This window comes from Ovis aries, chromosome 4, assembly GCF_016772045.2.
Source record: "Ovis aries strain OAR_USU_Benz2616 breed Rambouillet chromosome 4, ARS-UI_Ramb_v3.0, whole genome shotgun sequence".
NCBI classification, from domain to species: Eukaryota; Metazoa; Chordata; class Mammalia; order Artiodactyla; family Bovidae; genus Ovis; species Ovis aries.
Genome location: NC_056057.1, coordinates 16618867 through 16639487, shown reverse-complemented (window position 1 = coordinate 16639487; position 20621 = coordinate 16618867). Strand labels below are relative to the sequence as shown.

Below are 20621 nucleotides of genomic sequence, written 5' to 3'. Positions count from 1 at the left end.
CTATCAATACATCGACTTTTAAAAATAACTGAGTTCGGCAGACATTTCCACTGAGTCACATATATACCTAGGCAGTAAAACTGAAGTAATCATGGATGATTTCTAAACCATTCTGGTGGTTCTTTCCTAAAGCTCAAATACATCAACCTTTATTTCCTATCAAAGATGCTACTACCTAAGGTGGAAGCGAGATCTGACAGGGAGGGAATATATGTGTACATATAACTGATTCACTTCACTGTACAACAGAAACGAACTCGATTAACCCCCAATTAAAAAAACAAAAAGATGCTACTTATGTTCAGTCTTCACTAAACATCTGAGTAAACAAAAGAGATCAAGATGCTTCAACACATATACTGCAGATTTTTCTTTGTCCTTCTATCTTTTTTTCCACCACTATATACTCACCCCCTTGCACAGTCATTGCTTAATGAATACCACTGGCATGCATTAATAGAAAAAAACACATGCACAGTTTTATTGGAAATATGGCTGTTTTTCTTTTTCTACATCAATTTTACTTCCCAAGTAACTGCTTTTAAGTTTCTCTCCTGATTATAAAATATTTATTCACTGTGGAAAATCTAAACCCCAAAACCTTTCTTTTTAAGACGAATATTATTCTCTACTTATAACTCATGATTGTATTCATTCATTTAACAAATACTTTTGACTTCCTTTTCTGTGCTAGGCTTTGTGGATACAGTGATGAATTAAACAGGCCAAGTGCCCTGACCTCACTCCAGTTGTATGCAATGCCCTCACTTCCTACAAAAAGTAGAGGTGTGTCACCATGCAGACTGTTTCAAAACCCATGGATATCTCTTCCACTCCCATCGTTACCATTCTCTCAGTCTTAAAAATGACTATTTCAGTGATTCAATAAGGTCAGCATGTTTCCATATAGACTATGAAAGGAAATAAACTACACTCTCAGTACTCACAAGGAGCAAATAATTTTCTCACGTGGAAAAAGAATAAAAACTCTAGTCTTTTTAAAAACTCTAGTCTGAACAATATCAAGGAGTGTACTATGGTGGTGGAAATGCTAATGTAAGACAGTTCTGAAGAAGTTACTCTCAAATCTTTCTCTCTAGGTTCATATATTACCTATTTATTCAAATGTATTAGAAAATAATCACTCAACAAAAATAATTTAAATGTTTTAACTTCGGTGTTCTATGCCTCTGTTTCCAACAGGAAGTTTCCACTTCTGGCACTAGGAAAAGCTTAGTACTTGGGAAGTCACTGCTGCCCACCATACCTTGACTTCTGGCAGCTCACCTGTTCTCCTGGTACCTCGGCGCCTGTCTGCATGGCCAGAATGGAAGTGACTGTTTATCCTCAGAGGACTGTATTATCACAGGGACTGGTTTGGATTTACTCAAAAGGGCTCACTGAGCTTCACTTACCTCCAAAGGCTGGTTGTCTTCTACACCTGAAGTTTCACCTCTTGCTGCCACTCTTTGCTCAGGTGCTGTATCTCCTGTTAGACAAAGAAAAAAACACAAAACTTTACCACGCCATCGAGGCCAAACTGTCTACTACTTATCTGAAATATCTTCTGTTACTAAACAATGAACGCTGGAGAGGATGTGGAGAAAAAGGAACCTTCTTGCACTGTGCTGGGAATGTAAATTGGTGCAGCTACTGTGGAGAAGAGTACGGAGGGTCCTTAAAAAGCACTAGGAATAAAACCACCACATGGCCCAGCAACGCCACTAATGGGCACATACCCTGAGAAAACCATAACTCAAAATGACACGTGTACCCCAGCATTCACTGTAGCACTATTTACAACAGCCAGGACATGGAAGCAGCCTAGCTGTCCATCAATGGATAATGGATAAAGAAGCTGCGGTACATATAAACGATGGACTGTTACCCATCCACAGAAAGGCCTGTTATACGGAGTGAAGTAAGTCAGAAAGAGAAAAGCAAATACTGTATATTAACACACATATATGGAATCTAGCAAAATGGTACTGATGAACCTATTTGCGGGGCAGGAATAGAGACACAGACATAGAGAACGGGCTTGTGCACACAGCGGGAGAGGGAGGGGGGGATGAACTGAGAGAGTAGCACTGCAATACACACAACGCTGCGTGTACAACAAGTAGCTAGCAGGAAGCTGCAGCGCGACACAGGCAGCTCAGCCTGGCTCTGTGGTGACCTAGAGGGCTGGGACGGGGTGGAAGGGGGCTTGGGAGGGAGGGGGTGCATGTATACTTATGGCTGATTCATCGTGTTGTACAGCAGAAACCAACATAACATTGTAAAGCAATTATCCTCCAATTAAAAAGAAATTTAAAATAAAGAATTTATAGGTATACAGGTATTTTTACCTATAAATTTTCACTGAAAATTCAGGATTTTCACTGAAGGACTAATTTTAATAGAAGAAGATGGGACATTTTTATTATAATTAAACACAGAATGAAAAATTTTCAAATAACTCAGAAAATGAGATTTAAATAAAATTTTGATATACCCCCAAAAATGAGATATCTTCTGCTATTGTATGTCCACACTGTGGAGTAAACAAATTAATATTTAAGAATAGTAATTTTCTAGAGGTCGCAAAAATCATAAATACAGAGACATACAATCTGAACCAGAAATGTATCCTGCTTTATACAGGGTTGCTCTGGAAAAATCAAGTGAATTTATATTTTGTAAATCAAGTCATATTTCAAATAAACTAGGAAAGCTTATAACTTAAAGAGATAAAGCAAATTATTTTCAAACATTAGACATCTAACATGAATAACTGTCCTCTAAATGTGTCTTTTAAGAAGTTTTACTCTTTATAAAGGTTTATTGGTGTCTCTGTAGATCTGCCTCAGAGTATGTATGTTTGTATGTAATAATTAACCATATGTCAAACCATTTTTACAACAGGAAAGAACAATGAACAAATTCATAAATTAGCATTTAGTTAATAGCCTAATTCCTAAAGGTGGTGCCTGGGTGGGTTATATTACTAAACCAAGCTGGTCACTAGGTTGCCTCTAAGGACACAGGACAGACAGAAATATAGTTAGGTCAGTACAAGCATAATTTAATGTATTAATAGTCTATGTTAATTTATTGACTAACACTAATCATCTGTGATTAACACATGGTAGGTAAAGAAACAATTAGTCTACTTGTTAAAAGCATAATGAGAAGTTAATCTAGTAATCTGCTCTTCCCATAAAGTTAGGCCAGCCCAGGAATGTCCACAAGAGGGAAGATTACAAAATCCACACACGATGACTTGGCTGACACTTAGGAATTTGTTAACATAGGGAAGGTCACAGTCTTCACTGGAGGTAACAAAGTATGGAAGTCTGGGCTGGGTTTAATTTTTCCATAGTGAAACACAGAAGTTTACCAATGGCTATAATCAAGAAAGAGCCCTGTAAAATTTTAAAGAATTAATTAAAATTCTGTTAAATTCTAAAACTATTAAGCAAGAATTAAGTTGGTAGTTTACTGACATAAGATAAAGCAAACCACTAAATGTTTAAAATCCAAGCACATCATGCAATTCCAGCCTACAAGCTGTGTTCTCAAAGCCAAGTATGGCATTCATACTGTTGGTCAGAACCCAGCATATGGCAGGCATTTCATAAATACTAGCTGAGTAAATTATTGAACTTCTATCTATAGTCTCTAGTCTATAAAACTGTGATAATACTGTGCATGCGTGCTTAGTCACACAGTCGGGTCCAACTCTGCAACCCCATGGACTATATAGCCCACCAGGCTCCTCTGTTCGTGAATACTAGAGTGGGTTTCCATTTCCTCCTCCAGGGAATTCTCCTGACTCAGGGATCAAACCCACATCTCCTTCACTGACAGGCAGATTTTTTACCACTAAGCCACCTGGGAATCCCATGACAATACTAACTAGTATGTGATAAAAGCTTTATTTGAGCATATAATTAGTCTTTTTCCTCTAAAACATATTTGTGAAACTTAAGAAGCAAATTTATTAAATACCATTCTGATATATTGTTACCAGTGGTTGGTAATTGGGGCATAACTTGATAGATTTTTAAAAGTTAATGATTTTTTAAAAATCACGCTGAAACAAAAGCATTAGGAACTTAAATTACAGCTATAGGATAATAAAGTTAATAGTCATTAAGTGAAAAATTATGTCAACTTACTTTTATTACTAATTGTGATTGATTTTTTAAAAGTTATTATCTAAACTGACCATTTATTTGCACATCGGGAAGAGTCTTATTCTCAGAAACCCACCTTCTCTCTGAAAGTTAGGGATAAGCAAATCAACCCCCAGTTCATGGATGGCAAAACCAACCACAAGTTGTTCAGTTTGCTTGGGTAAAGGGAATGAGACCACGGAGACCCCAGCAGCATAAGCAGCCAAGGTAATGTAAGTCCCTGTACAGAGTCAGGTGTTTAATAACTCACATGCCTGAGGTTTAGAAGAAAGTATATGTCATCCAATATGAAAGGTCATTTACTCTTAAGTTTTTTTTTTTTTAACCTTTTAAAATGATTATAGGGCCATCTCCTAGCCATACAAAGACTGTATTTGGGTGAAATCATTCAAGTCTATGCTGCCTTTGCCAATTTCTGATTTCAAGGCAAGTATCTGTGAGATGCACTCATCTCACATGCTAGTAAAGTGATGCTCAAAATTCTCCAAGCCAGGCTTCAGCAATACGTGAACCGTGAACTTCCTGATGTTCAAGCTGGTTTTAGAAAAGGCAGAGGAACCAGAGATCAAATTGCCAACATCCACTGGATCGCGGAAAAAGCAACAGAGTTCCAGAAAAACATCTATTTCTGCTTTATGGACTATGCCAAAGCCTTTGACTGTGTGAATCACAATAAACTGTGGAAAATTCTGAAAGAGATGGGAATAGCAGACCACCTGACCAGCCTCTTGAGAAATCTGTATGCAGGTCAGGAAGCAACAGTTAGAACTGGACATGGAACAACAGACTGGTTCCAAATAAGAAAAGGAGTACGTCACAGCTGTATATTGTCACCCTGCTTATTTAACTTATATGCAGAGTACATCATGAGAAACGCTGGACTGGAGGAAACACAAGCTGGAATCAAGATTGCCGGGAGAAATATCAATAACCTCAGATATTCAGATGACACCACCCTTATGGCAGAAAGTGAAGAGGAACTAAAAAGCCTCTTGATAAAAGTGAAAGTGGAGAGTGAAAATGTTGGCTTAAAGCTCAACATTCAGAAAATGATGATCATGGCATCCGGTCCCATCACTTCATGGGAAATAGATGGGGAAACAGTGGAAACAGTGTCAGACTTTATGTTTTTGTGGGCTCCAAAATCACTGCAGATGGTGACTGCAGCCATGAAATTAAAAGACGCTTACTCCTTGGAAGAAAAGTTATGACCAACCTAGATAGCATATTCAAAAGCAGAGACATTACTTTGCCGACTAAGGTCCGTCTAGTCAAGGCTATGGTTTTTCCTGTGGTCATGTATGGATGTGAGAGTTGGACTGTGAAGAAGGCTGAGCACCGAAGAATTGATGCTTTTGAACTGTGGTGTTGGAGAAGACTCTTGAGAGTCCCTTGGACTGCAAGAAGATCCAACCAGTCCATTCTGAAGAAGATCAACCCTGGGATTTCTTTGGAAGGAATGATGCTGAAGCTGAAAACTCCAGTACTTTGGCCACCTCATGCGAAGAGTTGACTCATTGGAAAAGACTCTGATGCTGGGAGGGATTGGGGGCAGGAGGAGAAGGGGACATGAGAGGATGAGATGGCTGGATGGCATCACGGACTCGATGGATGTGAGTCTGAGTGAACTCTGGGGGTTGGTGATGGACAGGGAGGCCTGGTATGCTGCGATTCATGGGGTTGCAAAGAGTCGGACACGACTGAGCGACTGAACTGAACTGAACTGATCTGCACCAAACTTTTAATTTATGTATGTATTCAGTTGTGGCGGCTCTGGGTCTTCACCGCCGTGGGGCTCTTCTCTGGCTGTGGCGGGCGGGGGCCACTCTCCCCCTGTGGCGCGTGGGCTCCTTTGCAGTGGCTTCTCTTTTGCAGAGTGCAGGCTCAGCAGTTGTGGTGCATGGGCCTAGCTGCCCTGGGCTATGTGGAATCTCAGCTCCCGGGGTCCGGGACTGCACCCACGTTCCCTGCACTGCCAGGTGGATTTGTAACCACTGGGCCGGCAGGGAAGTCCCAGACCTTCCCAACACCTCCCTATGGCTTGAATAACCAGGAAGGCTGTCAGCCAGCGTTCTTGACACCACACAACACATCTGCCTGGGAGCACCTGTACAGTCACCGGTTACGGAAACGCCACATTTGGTGATACCTCAAGACAATAACCGATTACTAGGGAAAATGAGACCTGCATAAACAAGGGCACAAAATGAAAACTACACAAACAGCGAATAGAAAAGAACAGGTCACAGTGAAACAGGACCATTTTCTTCTCACTGAAGAAGTATCTTATCATGATAAAAATTCAATTAGTGTCTCTAACTTGTTATAACCCATATGAAAATAAGACACTTCAACAATAAAAATAAAGATGCATGAGATGAATGTGAAATGATGCTTCAGCTTTCAGACAGGAGTTAGTTCTAATTTCTGTGCTGTGTAGACTCAGCAGGGCTTCCCAGGCGGCTCAGTGGTAAAGAATCTGTGTGCTAATGTAGGAGACACAGGTTTGATCCCTGGATCTGGAAGCTCTCTTGGAAAAGGAAACAGCATCCCACTCCAGGATTCTTGCCTGGAAAACACCATGGACAGAGAAAGGAGCCTAGCGGGCTCATAGGATCGCAGAGTCAGACATGACTGACCGAGCATGCACCCATAGATTCAAAACTTTCATTTGCAACTCAGCTATTTAAAAGGAAAAAGACAACAAAAACAGACCCAAACTATTACATGTAGAATGCATATACGCCAAGGTCCTACTGCATAGCACAGGGAACCATATCCAATCTCCTGGGATAAACCATAATGGAAAAGATTATTGAAACAGAATGTGTATGTGTAAATAACTGGGTCGCTTTTCTGTACAGCAGAGACAGGCACAATACTGTAAAGCAACTATACTTCAATAAAAAAAAAGAAAAAAATTCATAGTATTAACATTTCATAGATTTATAACACCACAGTTGATTCTTATCCCTACTTCCCTCCTCCCCAACTTCACACTGTGGGCTTTCCTGACAGCTCAGACGTTTAAGAATCCACCTACAATGCAAGAGACCCAGGTTCGATCCCTGAGTCAGGAAGATTCCCCTGGAGAAGGGAATGGCTACCCACTCCAGTATTCTTGTCTGGATAATTCCATGGACAGAGGAGCCTGGCAATTTAGAGGAGAAAGGCTTTATGCATATTAAGGAAGCTCTTTCAGAACTTAAAGGACTAAAGTGAAGTTTCATGTGTATTTCAGCCTAGTGAGGCTAGACAGGAAACATTTTAGGCTTCTCTGTCAAAACTTCTCCAGTCTACCACTGTAGCTGGGAACAGCCACAGATGTATAAACTGCTGAGCGGAGCTGTGTTTCGACGAAATTTTACTTACAAAAGTGGGTTGAGTCAGGCTGTAGTTTCCAGATCTCTCTTTTAGAGCCTACCTCTTCCAGGATAAAAAGCTGAATATGCTATATAAGGAGGTGAGAAAGGGCTGGTGATGAGCATGCCTTCATGATCTCATTCTACTGGGTGACCCGGGTGGAGGGAGAGGAGAGATGTGACGAAGAATGAGCACCAGGCACAAGGGAAAAGGAAAGAGGAGCCGCTGCCAGCGATGCCAGGGGAACCTGAATGCCTCTCTGGATCACCCAGAGGAGCTCTCTTTCGGGGAGGGGGTGGTGGGTGAGTCAGGGAGTACTCTCACTCTTTAGGCCCCCTTCATGTGGAGGAAACCCTAGTTACTAACATCCCCCCAGTCTCTCCCTGCATTCTTGTCACTGGGCTGGTGATGTGGGAGGGCAAAGCTAAGGGGGTTCTTCTTGTCTCACTCCCATCCCCAGTCCCCTCTGCTCTGACCCTGCCCAGGGGCCCTCCCACTGGAGCAGGGCTGCCCCAGCCCAGCACACTCTGTGACAGGGTGGAGGTCAACCTAATGGGGTTCAGAACAGGAAACCCATTTGCTTCTTGACAGAAGCCACGTTCTTCAACACCAGCTTTATAGGCAATAAAGATGAGACTCTGTTCTTCATCTGTCTTTGTTTTTTTTTAACTAAACTGTCCAGATCTTATCTGGGCAAGGAGGGTGGTATTACTGGAACACCCTAGAATCCAGGACAGGGAATGGCCTGGTGTGGACAGCACTGGAGCCTGCCTACAGATGAAAAACTCTGAACACAGAAACCTGTTTTCTTTCTTTCCTTTTATTAGAGAGGAATTATCTAGAGCTTCATATCTGAGAACGCAGTCTTCAAAACACTAGTTTTAACGGGTTCCCATGGAAAACATGGCTCTCTGATCAAAAGTATGAGGAAAAACCTACCAAATGCATTCCCTTCTGATTGATTTTCAATGTACTCTGACATAGTAAAGGCTCTGAAAAATTCAGTAAAGAAACTAAAAAGAAATTTTCACCATGTTTTTGACTAGAAAACCACTTTATTCACTCTATTAAAATCCTGCAGCGTGTCAACACTACAGGAAATGCTACTATAACATTTCTGAAGTTAAAATTGAATATGAAATATTTTTACTGACTTTTAAGATCCTCCACATTGTCAGATTTGTTATTTAGTTCCTGAGCGTTCATTTTATGCAATGTTAACTCACGCTTCTTTTCCTTTAGAGGACTCTTTTTACAACTCCCTGTTAATTCATTCAGTTGCATTTGGGGCAGACTAGCAGGTTGTGACTGCATTCTACCGCATGATTCTGATTCCAGAAAGCTGATCGTCTACAGAGGAGAAAAGGATAGCCAGACACCTTGAAGACACAGGAGAAAGCCCCAGTGCTCAGAAACATCCCGCCCCCCCACAATTCTACCAATTAGAGATTCATTAGGGTTAATGAGCTCCTCTTTTAAAATGCAAATACCCTGTGGGAGTGTTTGCTTATTAGTCATTCACAGAGTGAAGTAGTGGAAAGAACAGTGGAATGGCCTCTCCATTAACTCCTTTTCATTCCTCAGTCACACACTCATTACCCAAGGAGGCCTGGCACGGTGGCAACAGAATGGCTTTGGAACTGACAGAACTCAACCCAACGCCTTTGCCAAATCCATGACCTTGGGCACATTACTGAATTTCTCAGAGCCTCAATTTCCTCATCTGAAAAATGGGAATCATGACATATAATAAGGCATTATGGTGGCATTAGTGGTAAAGAATCCGTCTGCCAATTCAGGAGATGCAAGACACACAGGTTTCGATCCCTGGGTGGGGAAGGTCTCCTGGAGGAGGGCATGGTAACCCACTCTGGTATTATCGCCCGGAGAATTTCATAGACAAGACAGCCTGGCGGGCTACAGTCCATGGGGCTGCAAAGAGTCAGACACAACTGAGTGACTGCATGTGCACACACAGATTAAATGAGAAAACATGCTCAACACTAACGGCAGAGAGGAAGAAGGGAGAGGAGCTGGGGCAAAGACAAACGTTGTGAATAGCTGCTGCCATGATCTTCAGCACAGCAGAGGTGAGGGAAGCGCTCTCCTATAAACTCATTTAGTGCCCCATGCAGTGTGGCGAGGTCCGCTTTGTAATAGCCATTTAACGATGGCAGACCTGGTGTTGGAATCCAAGTCTGCTGACAGCACCAAGTCATCATGTACCACCACGCAGCTTCTCAGTACTCAAGACAAGTTATCCAACTCGGCTTCATACACATTATATTTAAGTCTCCTCCAGTTCCCTTCTGTTTTGAGAATATTGTCCACACGCTCCCTGTTTTCCGCTATAATGAAGAAAGGAAGGACAGAGAGAAAGCAGAAGGACTAACTGCCAAAGCTGTGCCTTGCCCAGGAGCCTGCTGCTGTCAGGCCAGGACTCTTGACGACGACAGGGACCCCACAAGAAGCCCAGAATAAGAGCACCCAAGCCATGGAGAGGGGACCGCAGTCAGCAAACACGTGGAGGGGAAGGTTCAAGCCAGCGAGGAATTAAAGAAAAGCAAATGAAAATGGCACCAAGAATATATTAAATGCGCATACCAAGATTATGACACCCAAATTAGCTAAGGATGCTGACAACTAACACACTGGCATCATTCTGATAAATGTAGTTGACACTGTTGATTCAACTGTATGTGAGAGGGGGATAGTTTAAAGACAATTCTATACACACACAAAGAGCTCCTGAAAAGAATTATAAATGACTGTTAAAATATGGAGAAAAATTAAAATTAAGGGTTCAGTAGAACACGCAATGCATTTTATAAGATATCAGTATGACTCTCAGTGGTAAAGAATCCACCTGCTAATGCGGGAGACTCGGGTATGATCCCTGGGTTAGGAAGATCCCCCAGAGAAGGAAATGGCAACCCACTCCAGTATTATTGTGTGGCAAATTCCACGGGCAGAGGAACTAGGCAGGCTACAGTCCATGGGGTCACAAAGAGTCAGACACGACTGAGCAACGGAGCATGCATGCACACACAGTGTGAATCTTAACTTTAACACATTTTTATATACAACGTTTAGGCAACATAACGGGTTTTAATATATGACTGCTATTAAAATCATACAGCTAAAATTTTGCTTACTGCACTGCAAGCTGAAGGTCACAGTGGACACTTAAGGACATCTATTCAAGGAAGTAAGAATACCCGAAAATCCAACAGAAGTCAGACTCAATGATCAGTCCTCCCGGCCTGCTCTTAATCAATTCGTCCTGGGATTACAGATTTCTTTAGTTCTGAGTCTTGTTACTATGTAGCTATGGGTAAAAATTTTTCTGAAAGATTTCAAGCAATCCAAAACATCAATTAAGTATTTAACACTACGTTAAACACAGAAGCCCAGGCATTTCTTTAGATTGGAAGACTAGACACTCAAAGGGCCAAAGTAGTTTTGTGCTTCTACATTTGTAGAATATTGTATCACACTATACAAATATGCCTTCAAAAGTGGTGTGGTTTTTTTTTTTTTTTGATAGCTTTCCTAAATCAGAGTAAATTTATACCCTGCAAGAGTATGTTGGGTGGCTCATCATTCCTGACCCTGGATCCCAAGATGCTGCTGAAAGAACCCACTATACAAAGGTTAGCTCTGAGCAGGCCGCTGACTACACATCTCCAGGCCCCGCTGCAAACAAACAGGACTGATAAAAGGATTTTCAATGTGTAGGGCTTGAAACCTAAATCTATAAACAGAAAAAAAAAAAAAAACAGGCTCACTCTACCAGTTTATCTGGTATCCCGAAACAAAGACTCAAATGTGCTGCCTGTTGTTGGGGAAAAATGATGGCGCTGATCCATCACCAACAATGCAACCGAGGCAGAGCTCACTGGCACCAAGTCACTCACGCGCGGGAGTATCTTGCCTCCTTTCCAACCAACAGAATAAACTTGCAGAGTTACTGGCTGGGGTCAGAAGTTCTGCTCAGTCAGTTTTCCACATAGAAATAAGGGATACCATGAGATCAAATGTGTGTTTCCACCTACAGCATCCATTGGTCCAATCAGAGAGAGTAGGTAGATAAGCTGTCAGTGTCTTGAAACTGAGTTCTGATAAGGACCAAAGAGTTGTAGTGTAAGAAGTAAAGCTGCTTTCAATTTTTCACCATTGAGGATAATGTTTGCTGTGGGTTTGTCATAGATAGCTTTTATTATGTTGAGATATGTTCCTTCTATTCCTGCTTTCTGGAGAGTTTTTATCATAAATGGATGTTGAATTTTGTCAAAGGCCTTCTCTGCATCTATTGAGATAATCATATGGTTTTTATTTTTCAATTTGTTAATGTGGTGAATTACATTGATTGATTTGCGGATATTGAAGAAACCTTGCATCCCTGGGATAAAGCCCACTTGGTCATGGTGTATGATCTTTTTAATGTGTTGTTGGATTCTGATTGCTAGAATTTTGTTGAGGATTTTTGCATCTATGTTCATCAGAGATATTGGCCTGTAGTTTTCTTTTTTTGTGACATCTTTGTCAGGTTTTGGTATTAGGGTGATGGTGGCCTCATAGAATGAGTTTGGAAGTTTACCTTCCTCTGCAATTTTCTGGAAGAGTTTGAGTAGGATAGGTGTTAGCTCTTCTCGAAATTTTTGGTAGAATTCAGCTGTGAAGCCATCTGGACCTGGGCTTTTGTTTGCTGGAAGATTTCTGATTACAGTATCAATTTCCGTGCTTGTGATGGGTCTGTTCCAGGCACATTTTTCACAGAACTAGAACAAATAATTTCAAGATTTGTATGGAAATACAAAAAACCTCGAATTGCCAAAGCAATCTTGAGAAAGAAGAATGGAACTGGAGGAATCAACTTGCCTGACTTCAGGCTCTACTACAAAGCCACAGTCATCAAGACAGTATGGTACTGGCACAAAGACAGACATATAGATCAATGGAACAAAATAGAAAGCCCAGAGATAAATCCACACACATATGGACACCTTATCTTTGACAAAGGAGGCAAGAATATACAATGGAGTAAAGACAATCTCTTTAACAAGTGGTGCTGGGAAAACTGGTCAACCACTTGTAAAAGAATGAAACTAGATCACTTTCTAACACCGCACACAAAAATAAACTCAAAATGGATTAAAGATCTAAATGTAAGATCAGAAACTATAAAACTCCTAGAGGAGAACATAGGCAAAACACTCTCAGACATAAATCACAGCAGGATCCTCTATGATCCACCTCCCAGAATGCTGGAAATAAAAGCAAGAATAAACAAATGGGATCTAATTAAAATTAAAAGCTTCTGCACAACAAAGGAAAATATAAGCAAGGTGAAAAGACAGCCTTCTGAATGGGAGAAAATAATAGCAAATGAAGCAACTGACAAACAAGTCATCTCAAAAATATACAAGCAACTTCTGCAGCTCAACTCCAGAAAAATAAACGACCCAATCAAAAAATGGGCCAAAGAACTAAATAGACATTTCTCCAAAGAAGACATACGGATGGCTAACAAACATATGAAAAGATGCTCAACATCACTCATTATTAGAGAAATGCAAATCAAAACCACAATGAGGTACCACTTCACACCAGTCAGAATGGCTGCGATCCAAAAATCTGCAAGCAATAAATGCTGGAGAGGGTGTGGAGAAAAGGGAACCCTCCTACACTGTTGGTGGGAATGCAAACTAGTACAGCCACTATGGAGAACAGTGTGGAGATCCCTTAAAAAATTGCAAATAGAACTACCTTATGACCCAGCAATCCCACTTCTGGGCATACACACCGAGGAAACCAGAATTGAAAGAGACACATGTACCCCAATGTTCATCGCAGCACTGTTTATAACAGCCAGGACATGGAAACAACCTAGATGTCCATCAGCAGATGAATGGATAAGAAAGCTGTGGTACATATACACAATGGAGTATTACTCAGCGGTTAAAAAGAATTCATTTGAATCAGTTCTGATGAGATGGATGAAACTGGAGCCGATTATACAGAGTGAAGTAAGCCAGAAAGAAAAACACCAATACAGTATACTAACACATATATATGGAATTTAGGAAGATGGCAATGACGACCCTGTATGCAAGACAGGGAAAGAGACACAGATGTGTATAACGGACTTTTGGACTCAGAGGGAGAGGGAGAGGGTGGGATGATTTGGGAGAATGACATTCTAACATGTATACTATCATGTGAATTGAATCGCCAGTCTATGTCTGACGCAGGATGCAGCATGCTTGGGGCTGGTGCATGGGGATGACCCAGAAAGATGTTATGGGGAGGGAGGTGGGAGGGGGGTTCATGTTTGGGAATGCATGTAAGAATTAAAGATTTTAAAATTTTAAAAATAAAAAACTAAAAAAAAAAAATAAAAAAATAAAAAAATAAAAAAAAATAAAACCATTTACAAAAAAAAATAATAAAAAAAAATAAAACCATTTACAAAAAAAAAAAAAAAAAAGAAGTAAAGCTGCTCAGTCGTCTGCAACTTTGCAATCCGATGGACTGTAGCCTACCGGAGTCCTCCGTTCATGGAATTTTCCAGGCAAGATTACTGGGGTGGGTTGCATTTTCCTTTTCCAGGAGATCTTCCCGACCCAGGGATCTAACCCAGGTCTCCCTATAAGTAGTGTACGAGAATGAACGGTGCAAAGAAAATTTCCAGCAGAAACAATAAAAGCAGAACATGAAACATACTACAATCAGCTTCATGTTGTTTCATTCATTCAACAAATATTTGCTGAATACCTATTATGTTAGATAGCATCACTGACTCAGTGGACATGAATCTGGGCAAATTCCAGCAGAGAGTGGAGGACAGAGGAGTCTGGCAGGCTATAGTCCATGGCAAAGAGTCGGACATGACTCAGTGACTGAACATAACAACAATCTATTACGTGCCACATATCACACTGGGTACCATGTGAACTATGGCGATACCATCCCTGCCCTCAGAGCATTTACGTCCTCAGTTCAGTCAGTCGTGTCCAACTCTTCGTGACCCCATGAATCGCAGCATGCCAGGCTTCCCTGTCCATCACCAACTCCCGGAGCTTACTCAAACTCGTGTCCATTGATTCAGTGATGCCATCCAGCCATCTCATCCTCTGTTGTCCCCTTCTCCTCCCACCTTCAATCAGTTTGCATCCTAGAGGAGATTTTTCAGCCAACAAAATGTAATCACAAAAGCTGGTTGTAGAAATTAGCCCCAAACTGAAAATTATGGGAGTATCAAATCAATTAAGGAATAGAAATTTCATTCAAAGCACACCGTGGGAAAAGTGGCCAGTCATAACAAGAGCAAGCTCCGTATTAGGGCTTTCTTTCCCCCTCAGCTCCTTTCACTAAAAATAAAGTATATATTTGTCAGCATCATTACTTTAAAAGGAAGAGAGTATTTCTGAAAATATACCATATTATTTGAAGAAAAGTTGATATTAAAAATGAATCACTTGCAAACCACAGATCACAACTTAGAAGCAAAGCCACGTGTGACAAATGCGATGAGGTGGTGTGACGTTATCCCAGATGAAGAACGGGAGTTTGATTTCAAAATGCAAAGAAGCTGGCCTGCTTTATTGAAGACATCACACTTCTCATTTGATTATACGATATGAGCATGTGACACTGCTGTCCTGAGGATCACCACATGTCACATTTAAAATGTTCATGTGGGGGCTCCCCTGGTGGCTTAGTGCTACAGCAGCGGCCTGACACTGCAGGAGATATGGGTTTGATCCCTGGTCAGGGAAGATCCCACGTAACATGGAGCAACTAAGCCCGTGTGCCCCCACTACTTAGCCTGTGCTCCAGAGTCCGAGAGCTGCAAGTACGGAAGCCTATGTGCCTCGAGCCCAAGCTCTCCAATAGGAAAAGCCCCTGCAAGGAGACGCCCACAACTAGAGAGCAGCGCCCGCTCACCACAGCTAGAGAGAGGCTTGCACAGCAATGAAGACTCAGCACAACCAAGAAATGAAAAAGAGTTTTAATGCTCATAGAAAGAGGGAGGGCACATATGTATACCTATGGCTGATTCATCCTAATGTATGTCAGAAACCAACAACGTATTGTAAAGCAATTATCCTTCCATTAAAAATAAATACATTTTTAAAAAATGCTCATATAAGACAAGTGGTTTGGCCCCTTTAGGAACTCAGGTAAAACTCAACACCACAAGGTCTGAGGGAGAAAGTCCTAACCTGTAAACCTGTCTACTAACTAGAAGCAGGTAAAGAGCCACAGTGAATCGCCGATTAGCCTCCTGAGGAAGGAGGAGCCCAACTGGGAGGCGATCAAAGTTTAGGATTGTAAACTCGGGCCTGGCCATCCTCTTCTATTTATGGAACTTCTAGTTGGACTATAATATACAGACAGGATGGAAAAGAAAGTGTATCATGGGCGAGACTGGGACAAACGTGCACTAAGGGAAAGCAGGGGCTAAGAGCAGCAGAGAGCAGGACCTTCAAATGCATCGACATCTCCTACATGGCCCGGTGGGGCACTGCATCTCACATCAGAGTGTGTGACAATCACCAGGGGTACAAATTCCCGAGTCTCATGGGAGATGCAGACTTGCTCAGTTCAGTGAACAGTCAAAGAATCTAAATTTTTAGCTAGCATTTTGCTGCTGCTGCTGCTGCTAAGTTGCTATAGTCGTGTCCGACTCTATGTGACCCCATAGACGGCAGCCCACCAGGCTCCACTGTCCCCGGGATTCTCCAGGCAAGAACACTGGAGTGGGCTGCCATTTCCTTCTCCAATGCATGAAAGTGAAAAGTGAAAGTGAAGTCGCTCAGTCGTGTCCGACTCTTCGAGACCCCATGGACTGCAGCCCACCAGGCTCCTCTGTCCATGGGATTTTCCAGGCAAGAGTGCTGGAGTGGGGTGCCATTGCCTTCTCTGAGCTAGCATTCTAGGAGACTCTAAAAGAGCTGACTCACAAACAATACTTCACAGACACACTGAAGCTGAGATAACCTTCCAGGGCTGACAGAGTATAATCTGCCTGATTTTGGGAGTGACTGTCCCCTCCTTCATTTCTCCTTCCTGCCCATATTGTTTAAATGTTTAGAGAGTACGTACGTAGCTCTGTGCATAGCTGTAAGTCACGGCCCAAAAATTCCCCAAAGAACTGAAAGCAGGGAGGGTCTTGAAGAAATATTTGCATATCCATGTTCACAGCAGCATGATTCACAAGAGTCAAAAAGCTGAAGAAACCCAACTATCCATCAACAGATGAATGGATAGACAAAGTATGGTATATACATAGAAGGAAGCATTATTCAGCCTCTCAGGGAAGAAAATTCTGACATATGTTATGACACGGATAAATCCTGACGATATCGTGCCAAGTAAAACGTCAGTCATGAAAAGATACATGCTGTGTGATAACTCTTATATGCGATGCCTAGAAGAGTCAAATTCATAGAGATAGAAAGTAGAATGGTGGTTGCCAGGGGCTGGAGGAAGGAGGGCAGAAAGCTGCTGTTTGATTGGTAGGTAGTTTGAGTTTTGCAATATGAGTTCTAGAGACTGATTTACAACTTTGTGAATGTACTTAAGGGAACTGTACATGTAAAACTGGTTAGGACGGTAAAACTTACAGGTACTTTACTACAATTAAATATAAAAATTTAAGATGTGTTATTGTCTATTTAGAATAACATGATAGAAGTTAAAGGTAAGTCTACTGCTGATCAATGCTGTACTTTACAACTTATTTTAGCTTTGTCCTAATAAGTGTTTCCCTGGTGGCTCAGATGGTAAAGAATCACCTGCAATACAGGAGACCCGGATTCAATCCCTGGGTTGGGAAGATCCCCTGGAGGAGGGCATGGCAACCCACTCTAGTACTCTTGCCTGCAGAATCCCCATGGACAAAGGAGCTTGGCAGGCTACAGTCCATGGGGTTGCAAAGAATCAGACACGACTGAGCGACTAAGCATAGCACAATAAGTGTTTACATACAAATGCTATAATTGGTATTTATTCTATGTTTATGTTGATATATACATATATAAAGAAAAAAATGGAGAAGGCAATGGCAACCCACTCCAGTACTCTTGCCTGGAAAATCCCACGGATGGAGGAGCCTGGAAGGCTGCAGTCCATGAGGTCGCTGAGAGTTGGACACAACTCAGTGACTTCATTTTCACTTTTCAGTTTCATGCATTGGAGAAGGAAATGGCAACCCACTCCAGTGTTCTTGCCTGGAGGATCCCAGGGATGGGGGAGCCTGGTGGGCTGCCGTCCATGGGGTCACACAGAGTCGGACATGACTGAAGTGACTTAGCAATAGCAATAAAGAAAAAAAAGGAAAAAATTAAGTGAAGCAAAATGTGGTTTTCTTTCTGTTACAGGATTGTTTATGACTCAATTAAAGGGCCAAGCTATAAGAAACAGTTTGCCCAATCAGAGAAGAAAAAGAAATAAAAGGAATACAGATGAGAAAAGAAGAAGTAAAACTCTTACTGTCTGCAGCCAACATGATACTGTACATAGAAAACCTTAAAGACACTATCAGAAAGTTGCTAGAGCTAATCAGTGAATTTAGCAAAACTGCAGGATACAAAATCAATACACAGAAATCACTTGCACTTCTATACACTAACAATGAAATATCAGAAAGAGAAATTAAGTAATCAATCCCATTCATCATTGCAACAAAAGAATAAAATACGTAGGAATAAACCTACCTAAGGAGACAAAAGAGCTGTACACAGAAAACTGTAAGACACTGATGAAAGAAATCAAAGACAACACAAACAGATGGAGAGATATCCCATGATCCTGGGTAGGGAGAATCAATACTGTGAAAATGACAATACCACCAAATGCAATCTACAGATTCAATGTGACCCCTACCAAATTACCAACGTCATTTTTCACAGAATTAGAACAAAAAAAACCTCACAATTCATATGGAAACACAAAAGATCCCAAACAGCCAAAGCAATCTTAAGGAAGAAGGATGAAACTGGAGGAATCAGTCTTTCTGACTTCAGACTACACTGCAAAGCTACAGTCACCAAGACAGTACTGGCACAAAAACAGAAATACAGACCAATGGAAGGAAGCAGAGAGCCCAGAGATATACCCATGCACCGTCAGTACCTTCCATTTGACAAAGGAGGCAAGAATATACAATGGTATAGTGTAATCTCTTTAATAAGTACTGCTGAGACAACTGGACAGCTACGTGTAAAAGAGAGAAATTAGAACAACTCCCAACTCCCCACACAGAGATAAACTCAAAATGGATTAAAGAGCTAAATGTAAGACCTGAAACTATAAAACTCTGTGAGGAAAACATAGGCAGAACACTCTATGACATAAATCAAGCAAGATCCTCTATAACCCACCTCCTACAGTAATGGAAATAAAAACAAAAATAAACAAGTGGGACTTAATTAAACTTAAAAAGCTTTTGCACAGCAAAGGAAACTATAAGCAAGGTGACAAGACAAGCCTCAGAATGGAAGAAAATAACAGCAAATGAAACAACTGGCAAAGAATTAATTTCAAACATATATAAGCAACTCATACAAATCAAGACCAGAAAAACAAGCAATCCAATCAAAAGGTCGGCAAAAGACCTAAACAGTCATTTCTCCAAAGAAGACATATAGGTATAATAAACATGTGAAAAGATATTCAACATCACTCATTATTAGAGAAATGCAAATCAAAAGTACAATGAGATATCATCTCACACCAGTCAGAATGGCCATCATCAAAAAATCTGCAAACAATAAATCCTGGAGAAGGTGTGGAGACAAGGGAACCCTCTTGCACTGTTGGTGGGAATGTAAATTGATACAGCCACTATGGAAGACAGTATGGAGATTCCCTAAAAAACTAGGAATAAAAACACCGTACGACTCAGCAATCCCACTCCTAGACACATATGTTGAGGAAACCAAAATTGAAAAAGACATGTACCCCAATGTTCATTGCAGAACTATTTACAATAGCTAGGGCATGAAGCAACGCAGATGTGCACCAACAGATGAATGGATAAAGAAGCTGTGGTACACACACACAGTGGAATGGTACTCGGCCATAAAAAGGAACGTGTCTGAGTCAGTACTAATGAGGTGGATGAACCTAGAACTATTACACAGAGTGAAGGGAGTAAGAGTCGTGTACTAAGGTATACATATGGAATGCAGAAAGACAGCACTGATGAACCTATCTGCAGGGCAGCAAGGAAGACAGAGAACAGCCTTATGGACGTGGCGGGAGGAAGGAGGGGGGGGATACATGGAGAATAACATGGAGACATACATTATCATATGTGAAACTGACCGCCAATGGGAATCTGCTGTCTAACTCAGGGAACTCAAACGGGGCTCAGTAACAACGGAGAGGGGCGGGATGGGGAGGGAGGTCCACGAGGGAGGGGACACAAGAATATGACTGATTCATGCTGATGTCTGGCGGAAACCCACACAATACTGTGACGTAATTATCCTTCCACTCATGTACACCCGTGGCAGACACATGTTGATGTATGGCAAAACCAACACAGTATTATAAAGTAAAATAAATAAATAAATAAGTTTAATTAAAAAATAAAACAGATAAGCAACAGGGACCTACTGCGCAGCACAGCTGCTCAGTGCTCTTGCTCAGTGGTACATGGCAGCCTGGCTGGGTGAGGAGTTTGGAGGAGACGGACATATGTATATGTATGATCAAGACCCTTTACTTTCCACCTGAAATTGTCACACAATTGTCAACTAGCCATACTATAATACAATATAAAAAGTTTAATAGAAAAAAGAAATAGCTTGCCCAACTGCACAGTTACAATGCATTGCATTAATTAATAATAACATCAGAACACATTTTGGCCACTTGGTACTAGTATAGTCATGTTGTGATACTGTTTCTGTAGGTGTACATCTACATACGTGTTTGTATAAACATTACCAGGTAACAAGGTAACAACACAGTGTTAATGATACTGAGCATCAACATGCTATACTTTAAAAACATCTCAATTGCTGGTCATAAAAATTGAAATTTTCTAATAACTTGAACCAA

General features: G+C 41.3%; 1 protein-coding gene across 4 annotated transcripts in view; it reads right to left on the bottom strand.

Moving 5' to 3' along the window:
- Positions 1–20621, bottom strand: part of UMAD1 (UBAP1-MVB12-associated (UMA) domain containing 1) — a 264759-nt gene that overhangs the window by 77746 nt on the left and 166392 nt on the right. For 2 of the 4 annotated variants that reach the window (XM_012176385.5, XM_027968482.3), the window contains exon 3: positions 1416–1489. In XM_012176385.5, coding sequence (XP_012031775.1) covers positions 1416–1489 — 74 coding nt within the window. Of the gene's footprint in view, positions 1–1415; positions 1492–20621 lie in introns of those variants that run through there. The other 2 variants (XM_060414523.1, XM_060414524.1) reach the window with 1 other exon arrangement.